The 21309-nt window shown below is 37.4% G+C and overlaps 1 protein-coding gene across 1 annotated transcript in view; it reads right to left on the bottom strand.

Moving 5' to 3' along the window:
• The window catches only part of SLC4A7 (solute carrier family 4 member 7), a 136389-nt gene that overhangs the window by 14684 nt on the left and 100396 nt on the right, over positions 1–21309 (bottom strand). Inside the window, exons 14-20 of the mRNA XM_007936274.2 lie at positions 18109–18242; positions 16295–16540; positions 11747–11852; positions 9467–9628; positions 6394–6507; positions 4499–4660; positions 4059–4310 (exon numbers count right to left, since the gene is read on the bottom strand). Of these exons, the coding sequence (XP_007934465.1) occupies positions 4059–4310; positions 4499–4660; positions 6394–6507; positions 9467–9628; positions 11747–11852; positions 16295–16540; positions 18109–18242 (1176 nt within the window). The remainder of the gene's footprint in view (positions 1–4058; positions 4311–4498; positions 4661–6393; positions 6508–9466; positions 9629–11746; positions 11853–16294; positions 16541–18108; positions 18243–21309) is intronic.

Here is a 21309-nt window from a genome sequence, read left to right as displayed (position 1 = left end):
GTTCTGAGAACCCCCTTACAAAACTTTGTTATGTGGGTTTTTATCTATCTATCTATAATTCTTTGCCATGCAGTCAATTCTGACTCATAGCAACCCTATAGGACAGAGCTGAACTGCCCCATAGGGTTTTTCCAAGGCTGTGATCTCTACAGAAGCAGAATGCCACAGAGCACATTGCGGCCTCCCGCAGAAACACTGGTGGTTTCAAACTACAAAACCTTTCAGTTAGCTTTTGAGCATTTAAGCACTGCATCACCAGGGCTCACTATACATATAAATTAAGATAAAATTTAAGTATCCCTTTTATTAATTTATTTTTAAAAAACAATAAACCCATTACAAGTTAGCGTAAGTAACATATTTGCTATGAAAAACTGTAATTTCAAAAGAAAATAAAATTTAGAGAGAAAAGTACTAGTGTTTTGCATTTTAAAAAGTCCTTCTGTGGACAGTCTAAAGTAGACAGTAGGATTCTCGTATCACATTTTGCATTCAATCTGCTACAATATGTTGTTTTGAAGTTTCTTTAGAAAATCCAGGCTTACCCAGTTACCATATTTGTGTACGTGTGTGGGTATAAAACATGCCCATGGAAATAACACATAAGCATATAATGCATGTGCACACACAACACACAGAGTGTATGTAGGAAATTAATGCATGAGGGGGAAATGTGTGGTTTGCAGAAATACCATGTAACGTGCCAATTATTCACATAAAAAATACAGTACGTGCTTGGAAAGGGTAGGCTCTGCAAACCTCTACTAAGAGGTCATGAATCCCCAGGGGTCCTTGGTCTGCACTTTGAGAACTACCGCCAGAGTTGAAAGAGGAACTTTGGTGGAACTCTAGCAATCCCTCCTTTCAGACTATAACATTTGGCTTTCAGATTAAGGCATTTGGCTGCTAACCAAAAGACTGGACGTTTGAACTCACCAGCCACCCTGTAGGAGAAAGATGAGGTGGTCTGCTTCTATAAAGATTTATAGCCTTGGAAACCCTGTGGGCAGTTCTACCCTTTCTTTTAGGATCATTATGAGTCAGAATCAACTTGATGGCAGTCAAGTTTTGTTTGCTTTTAACTCAAAAGATTTTTTCTAAATAAACTAAAAAATAAAATGATACATGCATTTTAACCTAAAATGATGGTAACTGACAGAATAACTAAAAATAAAGAAGTAAAAAGAGTTTAACTCTGCAGAGTTGGTATTGCAAGTACGGGAAATTGGGAGGCTAATTTTTCATTTTAGAACTTTCTTCATACTCTATTTTAATCTTTCTGCTATATGGAATTAATAATAAAAACTTTTTAAATTACTTTAAAAATTGAATGGATAACCTTCATCAGTAGGAGACTACATGACCATAAAAAAGGCAATAAGTATTTCTCTCGTTCCTAAGTACTTCTCTAAGTCTGCGCCTACTACAGTATACTAAAACTATCCATTTACCTGTTTCAACAACTAGACTGCCAAGTCCTTAAGGGGAGACAATAATGTATCCCATTGTTGCTCCAGTACTTAAAAATACAATCAGTACTCAACAAGTATTTTGTGAATTAAGGGGCTAATAAAATGTCCATGAAAGCAGACATTTATTCTGCAAAGGGGAAGAACATGCTCAGCATTTCTCAAACTGAAAGAACTGAAGAAAAAATTCAAGCTACAAATTGCAATATTTAAGGATTCTATGGTCAAGATATTGAATGATGCAGGAAGGATCAAAAGAAGACAGAGGAATACACAGAATAATTGTACCAAAAATAATTCATAAATGTTCAACCATTTCAGGAGGTAGCATATGAACTAAAACTAATGATACTAAAGGAAGAAGTCTAAGCTGCACTGACTGCACTGGACAAAAACATGGCTCCAGGAATTGATGAAATACCAGTTGAAATGTTTCCACAATAGGATGCAACAGTGGAAACATGCACTTATCTATGTCAAGAAATTTCAAAAAGAGCTTTCTGGCCAACTGACCAAAAACGACCTATTTGTGCCCATTCCGATGAAAGGTAACCTGAAAAAAAGTGGAAATTATACAACATTATCATTCATATCACATGCAAGTAAAAATTTGCTGAAAATAATTCTAACATGGTAGCAAGAGTAAATCAACAGGGAACTGCCAGAAATGCAAGCTGGATTCAGAAGAGGGGATGGAAGGAAGGATATGACTGCTGATGTCAGATGGATCTTAGCTGAAAGCAGGGAATACAAGAAATATGTTTATTTATGTTTTCTTGACAAAGCAAAGGCATTTGACTAGGTGGATCATAACAAATGATAGATTACGTTGTGAGGAATGGGAATGCCAGAATACTTAATTGTGCTCATATGGAACCTGTACACAGACCAAGAGACAGTGGTTCAAAAAGAACAAGGGGATACTTCATGGTTTAAAATTAGGAGAGGTATGAGTCAGGGTTGTAGCCTTTCACCTATCTATTCAGTGTGTATGGTGTGCAAACAATCTGAGAAGCTGAACTATATGAAGAGGAATGCAGAATCAGGTTTGTAGGAAGACTCATTAACAACTGCAATATGCAGATGACACAACCTTGCTTACTGAAAGTGAAGGGGACTTGAAGCAGTTACTAAAGATCAAAGACTATAGCCCTCAGTACGGAGTATACCTTAAGATAAAGAATGCAAAAATCCTTAACTAGATCAACATCATGATAAAAACAGAAAAGATTAAAGCTGTCAAGGATTTCAATGCCCATGAAAGCAGCAGTCAAAAAATCAAATAATGTATTACCTTGGGCAAATCTACTGCAAAAGACCTGTGTAAATTGTCAAAAACCATAAATGACACTTTGAGAACAGAGGTACACCTGACCCAAGCCATGGTGTTTTCAATTGTCTACTATGTATGCAAAAGCTGGACAACGAGTAAGGAAGACCGAAGAAGAACTGATGCCTTTGACTATGGTGTTAGCAAATACTGAATACACCATGGACAGCCAGTAGAAGAAACAAATCTGTCTTGGAAGAAGTACAGCCTTAGAAGCAAGGATAGCCAGACTTCATCTCACATACTCTACTGGTTACTTTGTGCTGCTCCAACAGAAGATACCACAAATGGGTGGCTTTAACAAACAGAGATTTATTCTCTTATAGTTTAGGATGCTAGAAGTCTGAGTTCAAAGTACCAAGATCTAAGGTCTGGGTGGAAAGACCCTTGACCTTGGGCTTCAGCTCTGCCTCCTGTTCCCAGCACACTGAAGCGAGAGGCTTTTAACTCAGGCAGCTACTGGCTACTGAAGCTAACAAACCCAAGGTCAACAAGTGAAAAGGCACAGTCCCAAGATCACCAAACATGGCAGGCCACTAGTTCAAGTCCAGAGACAGTCCCAAGATTGGCAGACAACATGGCAGGCCACTGAAATGAATACTTGGCTACATGCAGGGTCCAAGCATGCCAAAAAAGCTATAGACTGTTCCCAAAGCTTCTCCTTGTGTACTGGAAGCAAACCACATCCCTAAAGCAGCTACTAAGCTGCCCATAGCAGATTCCAACATGGAGCTCATCATGGGGAATAATTATAACCAGCTGCCCAAAATCTGGCCCAGCCAAATTGACCATAACCTTAACTACCACAAACACTTTGGACATGTTATTAAAACAGACCAATCCCCAAAGAAGGACATCATACTCGGGAAAGTGAGGGTCAGCGAAAAAGAGGAAGCACTTCAAGAAGATGGACTGACACAGTGGCTGCAATGATGGGCTCAAACATAGCAAGATTATGAGGATGACGCAGGACTGGGCAGCGTTTTGTTCTGTTGTATGTAGGATTGCTGTTGAGTTGGAACCAACTCAATGGCAACGAACAACAAAACTATATAAAGTCTTTAATACCACTCTATTACATTATGCTTTAAATAAATACACCCAACATACTAAAAATCATATCAAAATATTATTAAATAAATCCTAGGAATAGAAACTAATTTTAGAGTTTTGTTTATTTTAAAGTTTCACCTTCATTTGATGAAGTATATACTTTATGATAAAAAAGAGTTTAAAGCAGTATAACAAAGACATTTTACCTTTAGTACTGAAGTCATGAACACAGAGAGGCCCATTAGAACAAAAATCACGAGTCCTGTGACTCTCTGTTCACGAATTCCCAAAAACTTGGGTTGTTCCCCTGGAGCAGAACATTCAGATTCAACCTTTAAGCTGTTGACATGACTTATTGACAACACTGTTGCAGCCACAAACCATGGAAGTCCCATGACAGAGCAAACTCCCAACATAACACCAACCATGAGCAAATCAAGGTGATAACCAGCTCCTTTCTGAAAAATGAAATGAACATGAGTGTTTATAAGTCTAAATTGTTCTTTCAGATTAAAATTCTATACAATTAACAAAGAGGGAAGAAACTAATTTTCATCTTCTATCTTTCAATTTCTAGTCATTATGAAAACTCTTCAAACCCTTGAAGAAGTGACAATGATAGAACCAAAATATTTTTAAAAATTACCTTCAATTTGTGCTCCTTTCTGTTTATGATCACAGCTGTAATCTGTTGATCCATAAAAATGAGAATGGTACAAAGCAGCGCTGGAATAGCAGCTATTAATAAGGTCCACCAAGGATTTTCTCCCAATGGGCTTATGATCCAGCCTCTATTTGGATAAGTAGGCTGTTATAAAAATTAAAAATATTAAGAAAAATATTCCTTCCTCTATTGCACAAAATTTTCAGAGCACAGACTGGGTGTATTCTAAGAAATGCCAAGGTATCAGAAATGGATTACATCATGGGTTGCACAATGAATTGCTTGCAAATAGCCACAGTAATTTACCAATCCTTAGAAGCATGACTGTTTGAATATGACATAGCCACTGTTCTCATCCATCCAGAGGTAGAATCTATTTACCCTCTCCTTGAATCTAGGATGACCCTATGGCTACCTAGCCTTCAGAATGAGATCAAAATGACACTGGGACCTCCAAGCCTCAATCTGAAGAAACTCTGCAGCTTCTGCTGTAATTTCTGCTTTTGTTCCAGACATGTCAATGGGGACATGTTGCCCTCATGGGGCCAAATGAGACCTCAGACTAGACTACTACCCAGCTAAGCTCAGTCCTAACTGCCACAGCATTATCAACAAGTAAAGGGTTACTGTTTAAAGGCATTACACTTTCAGGAGGTTTGTTATGCAGAAATAGGTAAGTGATGTAGGGTGCTTTCAGTATGCTTTCACATACTGTATATATAATGAAATCAATGTACCTACTAGATCAGTACTTAAACTAAACTGCTATAAAAATCCTGAGACTAATGACACACCCATGCCTCTATATTCACTCACATTTTATATTACTACCGCATATTAATAAAGTTCACATAGTAAATATTTTTGTTGGATTGTATTCTATCTATGCATCCTACTTTGGAAACTACTGCTTTTAAAAATAGTATTATTTTTTGATATTGTTTTATTTTGGAAAAGACAAAAGAGACTAAACTTTTCTTCATCATATTCTTTATTTCTGCTTTCCTTCAAACCCTCTGCTTCTAAAAAAATTATATAATTTACTTCTAAGCAGTGACACAACTCAAAATGAAATTTCCCTTTCACCAACATAATGATAAACAGTGTGGAAGGTAAGCAAACAAAGTGAGCTAAGTCATAAGGGAAGGGGTGTGTGTGTGTCTGTGTGTGTGTGTATATACATAAATATAAAACTATATAGTTACTTCACTATAAGACAATTCTAGGATAGGAACTATTCAAAAGCTACCATCTTCCATTTAGAAGAGAAAATAGTCATTGGATGCTACAATATGCATATGATGACTGTGTCCTAGAGAACTGTAGTCTATGACTAAAAGCAAAGAACTCAAGTAGATGTTTGGATGAAATATTATTTTTCTTGTGGAAGAACACATTTGTTTTTCTCATGATTCCACTAGAAAATGTTACACAGAGTTTTCCAATTACTGTCAGACACACTACCCTTCCAGAAACTTAAATAGGATTTCTTGCCCTCTTACAAAGTCAAGTTTGACTTACTTCTTTAAAAAGGATTAAAAGGTGTTTTCTTTTCCCTGGAATGCATCAAGAATGCCAGCACTGTAAGTAGGGCCACATTTTTGAAATGGCTCTGCCAGGGTTATTTTCATTCACTTTCCTTGGTGAATTAACTAACTTTGAGACCTTATTTCCTAAAAAGATTTATTTGTTTCTTTTCAACATGTCACTTTCATATATGTAAGAAATATAAATGTATAGTATTTCCTTTCAAAGCATCAGTTCTTCAAAGAGATGATATATGTATTTTTAAAATGTAACTACTTAGGAGGCAGTGTCTCACTTTAAAGTAATTTGTTATTCTCAAATAACAAACAGTCAAGTGTTTCAAACCTTACCTCAAACTTTTCAGGAACATGAAGTTTAGGAGATGGAACTCCTACAAGGTAGTCAATTGCAACCATTATCACTATTGTGAGAAATACAGCAAAGTCACTGATTGTCGATCGCACCTATGTTAAAAGGACTACGTTAATATAAACAGAAATACTATATGTCTTTTCTAAAGAATCTACATCTTTCACAAATAAAATATGCCACCAGAAAGTATGAATGGGTTCTTTAGTGAAAGTATATCAGTGAAATATATTTATCTCTTTCTTAAGAGATAAACACATTTCACAACTAAACTACCATCTCTCCTACTGTGACTCAGATATATATTATACATCCTTCACTGCGAATAATTCTTTATTACAATTTGGCATAAAATATTGTTATGGACTGAATTGTGTCCCCGAAAATACGCATTATAAATCCTAACCTCTAGGCCTGTGGTTATAATCTCATTTGGGAATGGTTTGTCTTTGTTATGTTAATGAGACAGTATTACTGTATCATGTGTTTAAATTCATTTTCTTCTGAGATACAAAAGAAATAAAACAAGCAACAAAGATAAGCAGAGATGGGGAAGAGAGATGCTGAGCTAAGAGAAGATCGCCCAGGAGCAGAAGCTCAGAAGAGACAAGAAACTTTCCTCCAGAGCCAAAAGATAAAGTCTTCCTTTAGAACTGGCAGCCTGAATTCAGATTTATAATGTCCTAAACTGTGAAAAAAATAAGTTTCTGTTTATTAAGGCCACCCACTTGTGGTATTTCTGTTACAGCAGCACTAGATAACTAAAACAGAATTTGGTACCAAGAAGTAGGGATGCTGTTTTAATAAATACCTACAATGTGGAAGTTGCTTTAGAATTAGGTAATAGGTAGAGGCTGGAAGGTGTTTAAGGTACCTTATAGTAAAAGCCTATATTACCTTGAAGAGGCTACTGGTAAAATTATGGACATCAAAGGCAATTCTGGCAAAGGCTCAGAAGGAAGTGAGGAGAGCTATAAAGAAATTCCCTACTGTTTCAGAGAATGCATATGACACCAGCAACAGAATGTTCCTAGAAATGTGGATATTACGTGTGCTTTGGGTGAGGCTTAAAAGAAAATGAGGAACATATAACTGGACAATAGAGTAAAGGTGCTGCTTTTTATGTAGTGACAAAGAACTTGCCTGAATTATGTTCAAATGTTTAGTAGAAGGTAGAACTTGTAAGTGATGAATTTAGGTATCTCACCGAGGAGATTTCAAGCAAGATCTTAAAGGGGCTGTGCGGTTTCTCCTTGAAGCTTATAGTAAAATATGAGAGAAAAGAGAAAAACTTAAAAATAAACAAGGTAAAATGAAAATGAAACTTAAAAGGTATGGAAAATTCTGTTGTACCATCTGAGGACACATGTCCCAGAATGTGTCTGGATGTTGCTACATAATCTTCCGTTAAAAGAAATTACGCCTGTGACAGATGGATCTAACCAACTACCAAAGCAGAAAACCCATCTGCTTTGACTAAAGGGGACAGAGAAAAACCTAAAGGAGAGAACTCTGTCTGCCTCTTGGAATTCTACAGGTAGGAGACAGGTCAAAAGAGCTACATATGTTGTCCTCCAAGAACAGAAAAGAACCATCCCTGGAGCAGCTCAGTTGTTGTTGTTGTTGTTATGTGCCGTCGAGTCAAACCCGACTCATAACGACCCCTCCTTGGGTTTCCGAGGCAGTGTCGCTACGGAAGTAGGATTGCCCAACCTTCCTTCCGAGGAGTGGCTGGTGGGTTTGAACCGCCAGCCGTCTGGTTAGCAGGCAAGTGTCTTAGCCACTATGCTACCAGAGCTCCCGGAGCAGCTCAGAGATGAGCAGAATTGTTGGAAGGAGCATGGAAAGCAGAGCTTCCACAGTCTTGAAGGGTTGAGCCACAACTTCCTAGGTTTCAAAGTCAGATCTTTACCAACTCAGTTCTGGAGTATGGAGCGGCCATTCAGGGGTCCCAGAGGGATGGAGTCACTATCCAAAGCTGAGGGGGCAGGGCAGCTGTGCCCAAGGGGCAGAAGAATGGGGCATACCGAGGTGGATAGACTAGCAGAATGGGGCTGCCCTAAACCAAAGGAGCAGAGTCGCCAGCCCAAAGGGCCTGGAAGGTAGAACTGTAGTGCAGGGCCAAGGGGTCACCACCTAGAATCTACAGGGTATGGCCAACACTCAGAATCTAGAGGGCAGAGCCGTGGCCCAGATGGTCCCAAGAACAGATGATTATTTTCAAGTCTTGACAGTTAATGTAAATTGTTCTGCTGAGTTTTGGACTTGGTTGGTGCCTATTATCCCTTCTTTCCCTCCAATTTCTCCCATATGCCTGCTTATGCCTGCTCTACTACTATACTTTGACAATAGGTTACTTATATTTAAAATTTCACAGGTTCAAAGATGAAGTGCAATTTCACACCTAGATGGAATATGCCTAACATTTCACTCATACATAGATACTCAGAAGATGAATACCTTGGAGTTGATTTAAGACTTTGGGGATGATGTAACAGGATGAAGGCAAAAACATGAATTTGGGGGGTACAAGGGGTAGGATTTTAAGGTTAAATTATGTCCCCCAATATTATGTGTTATCCTAACAACTATGTCTGTAGTTATAATCCTATTTGGGAATGAGTTATCTTTTTCATGTTAACAACACAGATTAGTATAGTGTGTGTTTTAAGTCACTCTCTTTTGAGATATCAGAGAGATTAAATAAGCAAGCCACAGAAGCAGAGAAGGGGGAAGAGAGACGCCAAGCCACATGAAGACCGCTCAGGAGCAAAAGCTCAGAAGAGGGCAAGAATCTTCCTCCAGAGGCTACAGAGGAAGGCTGGCCTCAGACTCTGTACCCTGCATCTGGACTTCTAGCCTCCTAGAAGGTAGGAGACAGGTGAATAAATAAATGTTTTCGTTAAAATTACCTACTTGTATTTCTTTTACAGAACCACTAGACAACTAAGAGAAGTATTAACCTTAAAAATCATTAGTGCTTTAAAATAAACTAAGGAAATAAAAACTAAAACTATGAAATTAACCAGAACTTCAAAATTATATCCCAATTACCTTGGTAGGAAAATAACGCTTGGTCTTAAATTGCTTGAGGAATGAAGACAGAAAAAATGTTGTAAAAAATAAGATGACACACCAAAAGAGTACATCTGGAATATAAGGTCCATGAAGACTACAAGCTGATCCTACAAATGTACCATGAAAGGATTTACATTCCTTGAAGGGGGTAAAAAAAGGACCGATCAGTTTTCAAAAATCTAATGAATACATTAAGCTATGTTTTACTCAGAAAGAAAAACATTGCCAACTCATAGAACTATAGCACACCATCAAGTAAGACATACAAGTACAGAGATATTATCATTACAAAAAATGTGCATCTTAAATCATTCAAATACAATATTTTACCAAGCTACTTCATATACTCTTTTCTTTCAACCTCATATTCCCTTTAGTGAAAAAAATCATGATGAGTATATTAATTCCCAAATGTCCTCTTGCTGGTCCACAGTTTTATTTTCTTTACTTCTGAACAAGTGGTTTAAAAGTAAAAGCAGACAGGCTTGTGGTCAATGCTGAACAAGAATATAAATCAGTAATAAAAACTGACTCAAACACTAAGAGATAAAAACAAAAATATGCAATGAGCATCTACTGTGTATGTACTGAATACCACAGATGCTGGCTGGCATTCTGACTTCATTGAAGACCCTGGGATTAAAGTATGAGATAAGCAGCAACTGACTAATAAGGTATTTCCATTAACAAGATCAATCACACAGTATACTATAATTCAATTATAATTCAATACTGACTTGATTTTACTTTTGAGAAAAAAATAACTGAAAGCCAACCAGAAATTAACAAAAGTACATGGGACTAAAATTCCGTTTTTTCTTACTTATATTTCAACAAAATAACAATTCAAGTTTATAAAATGAGAAATGGCTGAAGATTCCCTTGTTTTTACTTCCATGTGCTGAGATTGATAAATCTATAAATTTAGAACATAGGTCATAAATAGAAAAGCCACCAAAAAAAAAAAAAAAACCTAAAACCACCCAACCATGATGACCCTTTCAGCTATCAAGGAAACATACTGAAAGACTTACAATTTTAATATCAAGATAAACAACCCATGTATCATGAGATTATTTTTTTTAATCACTTTCATTTGAACATCTCTATTAGATACCTCTTTCATAACAAAAATTACTTTTTAAAATATAAAATCAGTAGTAATGCATGACTCTAAGTTGATTACTGATACATAATGTTTTAAATCAGTAGTGTCCAATACAAGTTTCTGCAAAGATGGAAATGTTATGTATCTGCACTGAAGCCGGTAGTCACTTGAAGTGATTGAGTACTTTCCATGTGGCTAGTGTGACTTAGCAATCTTAATTAACAATTAATTAATTGCATTAATGTTAAGAATATAAGTTTAAATAAACACAAGCTGTTAATGGCTACTGTGCTGGATGGACAGTACAACCTTAAATCATCAATGGGATGAAATTTCAGATGATATCCGTCCAATTATACAGTTAGGGGTTAACCATCATCTTAGTGGGAAATGAATGACCTACAGCTATTTGTATGCTATAAAGAGCACCAAAGAAACTAAGGAGGTCTAGGTTCTAATTCTGATACTGCTAACATCACTTTATATCTTTATTCTAACTCCCAACCTGGGAAATATCTAAAACAGATTATCTTTTAGGACTAAAACAACATTTCCCAACAAAATCCAAAGGATCGGTTAATAATAAGTATCTAGTATAGTAGATGCTCATTACATATTTTTGTCCTTTTCCCTTTCTCTTTCTTTAGCACTTGAGTCAGACCAGTTTCTATGTGTTAAGCAGACAAATGATCACTTAGTCATTCAGGGCATGGCCACAGCACTCATAGTCTGCTACACAAGCTGTCCTTGGAGCAGAGGAGCTGATAAACAGTAACTGGCTATGGGCTGATATAACCATAAAATCCAATATGGGCAACCATAGTCCTAGTAAACACTTCCTTTGAATTTATCAATCTAAATGAAATTAGAACGCTAACAGGATATTCACATCTTTTTAATTATATCTTAGAAATCAAATATAGTCCATCTTTATCTCCCTTACCATATTTTTTTTCAGCATACTCTTTTTTAGTGCATCTTAGACAAAAAAAGTGGTTAACTCACATTTGCAAAATACAATATTATTTTCTGAAAATATATTAATAGCCATGGATCAAAAAGAAGATGCAGGTGTAATCAGAAAAAGCTAAAGAAAAGAATCAGGTTAATATATATTTGCAAAACCCTTCATTTAGTAATATACTCACAGAAACAGTGAGGTTTCCCCAAGAAATGTTATGTGCTGCTATATGCTTTGCCTTCCACAGCTCCAGAGTTTCATTGCTAGGGTTAGGAGGTTCAATACATACACATCTGAGAAATCAGAACAGGATAAATTTTTAAGGGTCTCATGTTTACATTTTATTAAATCAATTATACAATATGGTAGTTTATAACTGTTTAACTTTTTCCCCGTTGCAATGCATGGAGAGCACAGAGACAACAGAACAGATTTGGGTTAATACCAAGCCCACTGCCAAAGTCAATTCTGACTTACGGCAACCCTGTAGGACAAAAGTAGATCTGTCCATAGGATTTTCAAGGCTGTAAATCTTTACAGAAGCAGACCATCACATCTTTTTCCCATGGCGCTGCAGGTGGGTTTGAACCACCGACCTTGGCAGCCAAGTGTTTAATCACCGCACCACCAGGACTATACAATAAAATATAAACGATATAAATATCAATAAAATTTTACTTAATGAAACCAGTTAGATCTATCACTTAAACCCACTGCTGTCAAGTCAATTTTAACTCATAATCAGACCTTGTAGGGTGAAGGAGATTTGCTCCAGAGTTTCCAAGCTATAATTTTGATAACAAGCAGACTGCCACACTTTCTCCCAAAGAGCGGCTGGTGGCTCAAACTGCCTACCATTTGGTTAGCAGCCAAGCACTTAATCACTGTGCCACCAGCATTTCTGTTGTATCACTTAAGCAAAACACACTGCCATAAAGTAGATTCTGACTTATAGTGACCTTATAGATCAAACCAGAACTGCTTCATAGGGTTTCCAAGGCTATAAAACTTCCAGAAGCAGAGTATTTCATCTTTCTCCCCAAGAATGGCTGATGGATTAAAACTGCCCATCTTTTGGTTAGCATCTGAATGCTTTAACCATTGTGTCATGAGAGCCCCTTTTATCAGTTAGTGAGGTACTAATTTCTTTAAAAATGTGAGATGACACCAACACGTTTCACCTCTGTAGCAGTTGCTGCTCCAGCTCTCCTCACACACATGCTCTGCCTCCTATTAAGTCACACTGACAAGCTGTACCTCCTCACATTCACTCTTCATTGATTTTAAGTCTCAATCATAACAATGTTTCATTAGGACAGAACTAAGAGTCATAGGAAAATCATAAAGTTCTGTTCATAAAAAGCACTATCTCAACTACCTAGAAAAGCTAGAAGAACACATACAAGCAAAGGAACCTCTAAATGCAGATTTGAAAAATGAAAAGAAGAAATAAACATATGAATATTCCCAACTAGATTATGAGCTGCTTGAAAAAAGGCAAGAGGATCAACTTTGGAGTCGATCTAAGCATCATCATTTAACTAGCTGTATGACCCATGGCTTCAAGACCCCCAATTGGTTCACACACAAAAAGGGACATGATATGAATTAAGTAACATCATGACATGAATTATAAAACGTTCCTAGAAGAGCACTTATATATACTCAACGAATGTTACCTAAACGGTGTTCACACGTAATTATTAATTAACCAAAAGGAAGTACTTTGTCTAGCACTAGCTATAAAAGCCATGCTTCATAAAGGTCAAAGGAGAAAGGGCAAGGAAAGAAAGAAGACAAAAAAAGTAAGATTTTTAAAAATTAACTAGTTTAAGAGCAAAGAAGATAGCATATTTTGGCATCAAAGCGTCACTAATATTTTCAAATTGGTCCATGTTTTATAGGAATTTCCATATCCCTTTCTACTCATCCATCAAAGTTTAGTGTACAGAAGGAAGGCAAAGAGAAGATCAAAGAAAAAAACCAACCTCACTGCCACTGAGTCGATTCGACTCACAGTGAGCCCTCCTTAGGTTTCCAAGGTGATACCAATATAGAAGTAGATTGCCCAACCTTCCTTCCAAGGAGTGGCTGGTGGGTTTGAACTGTCAGCCTTTTGGTTAGCAGTCAAATGCCTTAGGAGGAGAAATTTGGAGCAAAGAGGGAGAATAGACAGATTTAGGGCTTACGTGGGTAAAAGGAGAAAAGCTGGACCTTTTCTTTTTTGGTAACCAAAGGTTGGGTAATCTACTTCCGTAGTGATACTGCCTCAGAAACCCAAGGAGGGGTCGCTATGAGTCGGGGCCAACTCGACAGCACATAACAACAACAACAATATTTCTCCATGTCAACAATCAAAGGAGCCCTGGTGGCCCAATGGTTAGGCACTCAGCTATTAACCAAAAAGTCAGTGGTCTGAACCCACCGGCTGCTCTGTGGAAGGAAGAGTGGCAGTCTTCTTTCCTGAAGATTATAGCCTTGAAAATCCTATGGAACAATTCTACTTTTTCCTATAGGGTTGCTAGGAGTCAGAATCAACTCAATGACATGCAACACTAGTGCCACAATAAACAGATGTTCACATCATACATAATGGCTTATAGACAGTAAATACAGGCACCTATCTAGATGTGTACAATTTTGATAGTGTATTTTACTTTTTATGGAATATATTTGCCAACATTTTCTAACTATGTCTATATTATTTTTCAAAATGGAGCTCTGATGGTGAAGTGCCTCAGGCACTTGACTGCTAACCAGAAAGCTGGTGGTTCAAACCCACCAGCCACTCCTCGGAAGGAAGATAGGGCAATCTACTTCCGTAGCGATACTGCCTTGGAAACCCAAGGAGGGGTCGCTATGAGTCGGGGCTGACTCAACGGCACTTAACAACAAACAACAACATTTTATTCTAGAATTTAAAGATTTTCCTTTTATGATTTTCTTATGACAAAGAACACTCCACAAAGTAGCACATATAAGTATACTGAAATTCTTCCTTAAAACAACTTTTAATAAACAAGGGCAATGTACCAAATGTGAGTGATCAACACGGTGGCATTGAGGAAGAGGAAGACACAGAGAGGTACATGGGAGGTAAAGACAACAAAGATGAACCCTTTTGCACAAATAGTACTATGTTGTCAATGAAGGCAAACACTGATATACAGGAGGATGGGTGGACAGGCTGAACTATTAGGTATATCTATGCAGGGGGCAGAGTGGCCATGACCATGTATCGTGCTGGCAGACAATTTTTCTACAAGTGTATTGGTATGTTCTGTAAGAATTCCCAGGTATATAGTAGACCTGACAAAGGAAAACGTTATAGTCACTTCTTGGCCACAGCCAACTATCCAGAAGGAGTGAGTAGTTGGACTATGGGCTCAGGACCATAATTGCAGGGGACATCAAGCTCAACTGGCATAACATACTACACAAAACACTGCTCCACATCCTACTTTGGTGAGTAGCAACTGGGATCTTAAAAGCTTGCAAGTGGACATCTAGATGTAACGATGCATCTCTCCTCATCCAGAGCAAAGAAGAATGAAGAAACACAAAGAACAATTAGTCCAAGTGACTGGTACACCATGTGTTCCTTAGCCTATATGACTAGGAGACCAGAAGAACTAGATGGGGCTCAGCTACCACTGTCAATCACTCGGGGGTGGGGGGATCTATGCAAGAAATCCTGAATAGACAGGGAGAACAAAGTGGAATACAAAACTCAAAATCATTAAAAAAAAAAAAGGGACCAGGTATGCTGATCTGATAGAACCTGGTGGAACCCCTGAGACTATGACCCCTAGCTGCCCTTCAGGTCTGGAACTGAACCCAGTCCTGTGGCTTCCAGCCAAACAAAAGACAGGCATATGAGCTAAATATTTACATTAGGTAGATACACTCCTTGGAGAGATCAATCACAGGAGAATAGAAGGGCTGCATATGCACAGGAAGACAGCCTGCGGGGGAGGAGTGCATGGGAGGGAAGGATACAGGGAAGAGGTAACTATGGGGAGGATGTGGGAGGGGAGCTGTTGCATTGCGGGAAATTGCAGTCAATGTCATAAGACAAAGTGTATGTGAGCAGCTATATGGGAAATGAATTTGCTCTGTAAACTTTCACCCAAATCACAATAAAAATTTAAAAATAAAAAAACACTTTCAGTAAACAAAGATCAGACTTCAAAAATATTAACTACTAACTAACTCACTGCCATCGAGTCATTTCCGATTCACAGCGACCTCTCCTTGGGTTCCAAGGCAGTATCACTACAGAAGTAGATTGCCCAGCCTTTCTTCTGAGGAGTGGCTGGTGGGTTTGAACCACCTTCAAAAATATTAATATTCATAAAATGTGAGGAATATATATAAATACACACACATATACATACAAGTGGTTAAAGAATACAAGATCCAATTTAATGCCTGATGGTGAGTTAGTTGCCAAACAATCAAATTTAAATCTGTCAATCCAATTCAAACAGAAGACTACTTTGATAAGTTACTTCAGTGAATAAAAATAACTGAATTTCATCAGCTGTGTTTATGTCCATTCAGTGCTCTGGCAAAAATCTCATGTAAACAAGCCAGTCATCCCCTAAATTGGCTAGTTGGGTAGATTTAGCTAGACAGAGGGCATCACATGGCAAAAATCTATCTTCTTAGGCTCAAACATCTCTGCAAACATAGATTTTAACACTAAGTATAAGGGCAAAACAGAAACACTTACGAATAGGTGGTCAATTCATCTAGGTTGTTGTGCATATTAAATGCATATATTTCTCCTAAATGAAAGATCTTCTCCAAAGCCTCATAGATAAATATGATGCATATGAGAGCTGCAAAAGCCTCCTCTGTAAATCGAGTAATATAACACACAAGGCTGCTTGCATCTGTTGCAACCAAAACAATGCACAAAAAAGAAGTCCACAGACCAATACTTGTTCGCAAAGACAGATAGGAAAGGTGATAATCTCTGTTTAGGAGAAAAATATGAATATGATCAACATATAAATGCATAATAGCATGTACACTTTAAAAGTTCTTAACAAACAATAAGAACAGCATAAAAATTTAAGATTCTTAAAGAAGACGATGAATTAAAGAATGATAAAATAATGATTAGAGAAAGCTGTGTATTTTTCTGGCTTCAACTGAGGACTACTAACCAGAACAGAAACCAGAATGGGAAAAATTACAGTTGAAGTCTTGGAATGGGAGATTCAGATGCAGATGCCAGGAGATCTGTCAGGAGCCAGATGTGAGATATTGGATTCTTGCCAAGACTGTGGATAAGAATCCACATTCAAAGCTGTGAGGTCAGCTGCCATCTTTGAGCCAGGCACTGATGTTTCCAACACTGCCAGTCAAGAGATATGGTTGCTAGGAGGGTGTTAATCCTTAATTTTTCCCATTCTGGTTATCAATCCAGGACACCTACATTTCACAAATCCAGGTCCATTCTACTGTCACTACATCAGTCATGACTGAACTGGGAAGATCCAGTTCAAAATCCTGCATTAAACTGACATAAAAGACTTGTAGTAAAAATATACTAGGCAGTAAATATTTCAAAAACATTAGGCCTTACTTTAGGAATCAGTTACAAGAAGTAAATGATCAGTCAGTCTATAGGAAAGAACAACTGGACCTGACTCCTTTCAAGGTTCAGAAGCTCTGTGTCAGTATGTCACCCAGACCCATGTCCAGACTGTCACTACCATCACCACCACGGCTTCCTCCACCACCATTTTTAAGCACAGACAGCAATTAAAAAAAAAAAAATTGAGTAAGAAATTACTTTCACAGAGTATCAAATGCTTCAGGCCATTGTGTGCTCTCTCTATAAGCCTATGTAGCATGCCAGATGAGTATCAGAATCAGTTGGTTTAATGAGCACAGAGTCAGAACAAGAGGAGTTATATTAATCAAATGCTTAATAGCATCAACCTGTTTCACACTAAAATAGTCATCTTCATATATGTCATAAAAGGACTAGTTGGTCATGCTGAGTCAAAATCTACTAGCTATATAGTAAATTGTATTAACCTCCACACTGCAAAAATCTTGTCAGTGGAAGCTCACACCTCACTCTCACTGCTGTAATTTCCCTTTTTGTTAACAGGGCCCGATGGGTAAAGGTAGCTTGGGCCTTCATGATCAACCCTGTTCTAAGCTTTCTTTATAAGAATAACATGTACACTATTCAATAAATAATATGGATTAACACCTTCTTGCTGGTTGAAATGAGCTAGCACAAAGAATTTTTATTGCTTTTCAAGTAATTTGCTTATCTGTATTCAAATTTGTTGATTTTACACTCAAGGACCACCTCATTTTCTTCATTCCCAAGTTATTGGGATAGAGTGTCCAGAGTTGGGTTGACCACACAGTAGTCCAAGAGTACTCAATATATACACATCGATCAGATTCCTTTCCAGATGTCAAATATATGATGTACTTTTAGCTAAAGTTAGTAAGCAATGATACATATAATTGTGCATATATGCAAACACATGCAACTGGCACATAGCTATTACTTACCTGCAAAATTTAAATAAAATTTTTTCAAATACTAGAACTGGACCTGTGCTGCCCAATATTGTAAGAGGTTGCCCAGCAAACAATGAATAGGCAATCCCAGTTAATGATGCTCCAAAAAGAGATTCTATTGCACTCTGTTTAAGGAAAAAAGATACAAATAAAAGCAATACATCATAAACATATCTCTAATCTACTTGTAAAACATCTGGAAACCAAATGAAAATAAAAACACTAATTACAAGTAGTTATAAATATACAGCAAACACAACTTTGAATCTTTTAAAATTGTAAATATGTAAAATCACAAATACCTTCTAAATACACAGGGAAAAATGTTTTCATTTTGCTTATTATAAGTGAAAACTGTGCAATCAATCTTAATTTCAAAATTCAAAACTATGAGAAGGTAGGAAGTAGGAGTAAATGGAAAAGAAACACAGGGGCTTCAACTTTATCCACAGATGTTTTATTTCTTAAGTCTGGTACAAAGCAGCATATATCATTTTAAATAATTTTATATGTTTAAAATAATCCATTTTAAAAAATAGAAAACATATTAAATATTCAATATGGTGTGTTAAAAAAATCCAGAGATGAATATAAAAAATTATCATGCAACCTTATCTTTCCCAGATTGATTTCAAAAGAGCCATTCTCCACACATTTAAAGAAGTTATTCATTATGATAGACTTAACCCATTGATAAAATCAAAATGCTTAACATAAATAGATGAAAAATCTCTTTAAATAATTCACAGCAACCAAAAATGAGGAAGTATCTTATTGTCCTTAAAGTTTGACAAAGAAGACACAATGACCAAAGTAGAAGACTCAGAAATTTTGTATCACTATCCTTAAATTCTGCTGGCGGTTCAAACCCACCAGCCACTCCTAGGAAGGAAGGTTGGGCAATCCTACTTCCGTAGTGATACTGCCTCGGAAACCCAAGGAGGGGTCGCTGTAAGTCGGGTTTGACTCGACGGCACATAACAACAACAACAACAATCCTTAATTTCTAAGTGGGTAGTGTATTAGATGGTAAGGGGTGATGGTAAGTTATGCCACTGAACAAAGGGAAAGAACCAGAAAGAAAAGGAAAGAATAGTTTACCATTCACAAACATGGAAGTCAAGTAGAATGCATTCTCTCAAGAAAGGAAGAAGCCCACAAGCAGTAACCGCAGGGACAGCAAGCTTGTGAATAACCACCACCCTGTAGTGCCTACAGCATGTGACTGCTAACCAGAAGGCCGGCAGTTCAAACCCACCAGCCACACTGCTCAGAAGGAAGACTGGGCAATCCACTCCCATAGAGTTACTGCCTCAGAAACCCAAGAAAGGGTCACTATGAATCGGGATCGGCTCCAGGGCAGTGAGGGTTTTTTTTTTTTTTTTCTTTGTAATTGAGAGGCAGCACAGCAGAACACAGAGAACAGGGCTTCAGATCCAGATTTTGAAGTGAAAAACTGCCTCTGGAATGACTAGCTGTTGAGCCAGGGCCACCATCTTAAGCTTTTCCAGCCCCTGGTTACTCACTTTTAAATGGGAGTGACCATTTAAACCAAGAGAACTTAAGGAAGTGGTGTTTGTGAAAACACCTAGCACGGAGTCTAGCACACAGAATGCACACAGTAAAAGGTAGCAATTCCCATCATCAGCTAGAGTAGCATCTTTCATAATCAAAAATCACAAAATAATAGTATGGAATAAAAGTACAATTTAACTATAAAACATAAAAATCAGATCATACATACATATAAACTTATCTTTTGGCAAGATGAAAAAGAAATGGCCATATTAACAACACATTTGTTAGCTATATGGGGAAAAAAAGTGTTTTCTTGCTAATGGACAAATAAAAGTTTGCCCTTAAAGATACTGCTAACTCATTATAAAATCCTTAGTTCAGTTAGGAATGAATTTAGCGGAGTTTAAATCAAAGGAAAAAAAAGTCTAAATGGTACCCAGAAACAAAAAGAAAAAATTAAGCAAGCAGATGGCAAAATAAAGAAATACTAACAGGGCAGAGATAAGCACAAACATAGTTTCTCCTTCCTAACCTTGGGTTGAAAAAGTAGAAACTGGCATGTGAACATCTCCCTTCCACTCTGCACTTGACACATTTGCTAGACACAAAAATGTCTTTTGCCCAGACTATTTTTTAAAAAAAATAAATTTTGAACTCTTTCTGTTCTTTAATTTGAGTCTCTCTTTTCCTAAAGAAATCAGTCCCACTGCACGGTCTTCTCTACCTCCCCACTGAGAGGTCTCCATTTTACCCAGTACAAGCCCTCTCCCATCCTCCCCGCCCCCACACACCTCTCCATTGTGCAGCACTCAACACTGGTTGCTGCTAATTCTTCTTCCTTCTCAAAAAAATCTCCGTTTTGTTTTTTGCAAAATTATATCATCTTGATTTCCTCTTCTAGGGCTCTGATTGTGCCTGTATATAATTTGCTAGGTATATTTTACTTCTCAATCTCATCCTTCTCCCATTCTATAAATTCAGGTTAACTTCTCATATTTACCCATTGCTTCTCTCCCTATGGTACACGTTAGTCTCATGTACTGTCAGTTTCAATACTCACATGTTTGTGAATGACTTCCAATCTTTATACCTCCTCTTTGTTGTTAGGTGCCACTGACTCAGTTCTGTTAGCAACTTCATGTATAACAGAACGAAACACTGCCTGGTCCTGACTACAAACTCTGGAACTATACTTCCTATGTCTCCATTTCTACATAAAGTTCCAAAAACGCATCCGAAAACAAACACATCATCTCCATGCCATTTTCTTTCATAATAGTCTTGGTTTCCCTATTATTTCAACTTCTACAACTCTTTGTCTATCTCACACAGCATACCATGTGACACCATGTGACAACCATACCACATGACTCAAGTAACAATGTACATAACTCTCTCATCTTTCCCACTTAAGTTTACTTGAGAACAGGAGGTACATGCTCATCTCCACTTGTGCATATCCCTCCTGTGTTTAACACACTATCACATGCACACAGTATTAAATAGCATGATGAGGTCGGCGGCCAGTGAGTGACAGTCCAAAAGCAAAGAAGCAGAGTTTCCATTACGGTAACAGTTAAGACACATCTCTACAGGGACCAGCAGAGTTATGTGTACAATTTGTGACAGCACATAAAATAACTTACTAAAAATATGTACCTTTCATACAATGAT

This window comes from Orycteropus afer, unplaced genomic scaffold (genome assembly GCF_000298275.1).
Source record: "Orycteropus afer afer isolate SDZICR_OR568_19922 unplaced genomic scaffold, OryAfe1.0 scaffold00003, whole genome shotgun sequence".
Taxonomy (NCBI): Eukaryota; Metazoa; Chordata; class Mammalia; order Tubulidentata; family Orycteropodidae; genus Orycteropus; species Orycteropus afer.
This window is presented reverse-complemented; position numbering and strand designations above follow the sequence as displayed.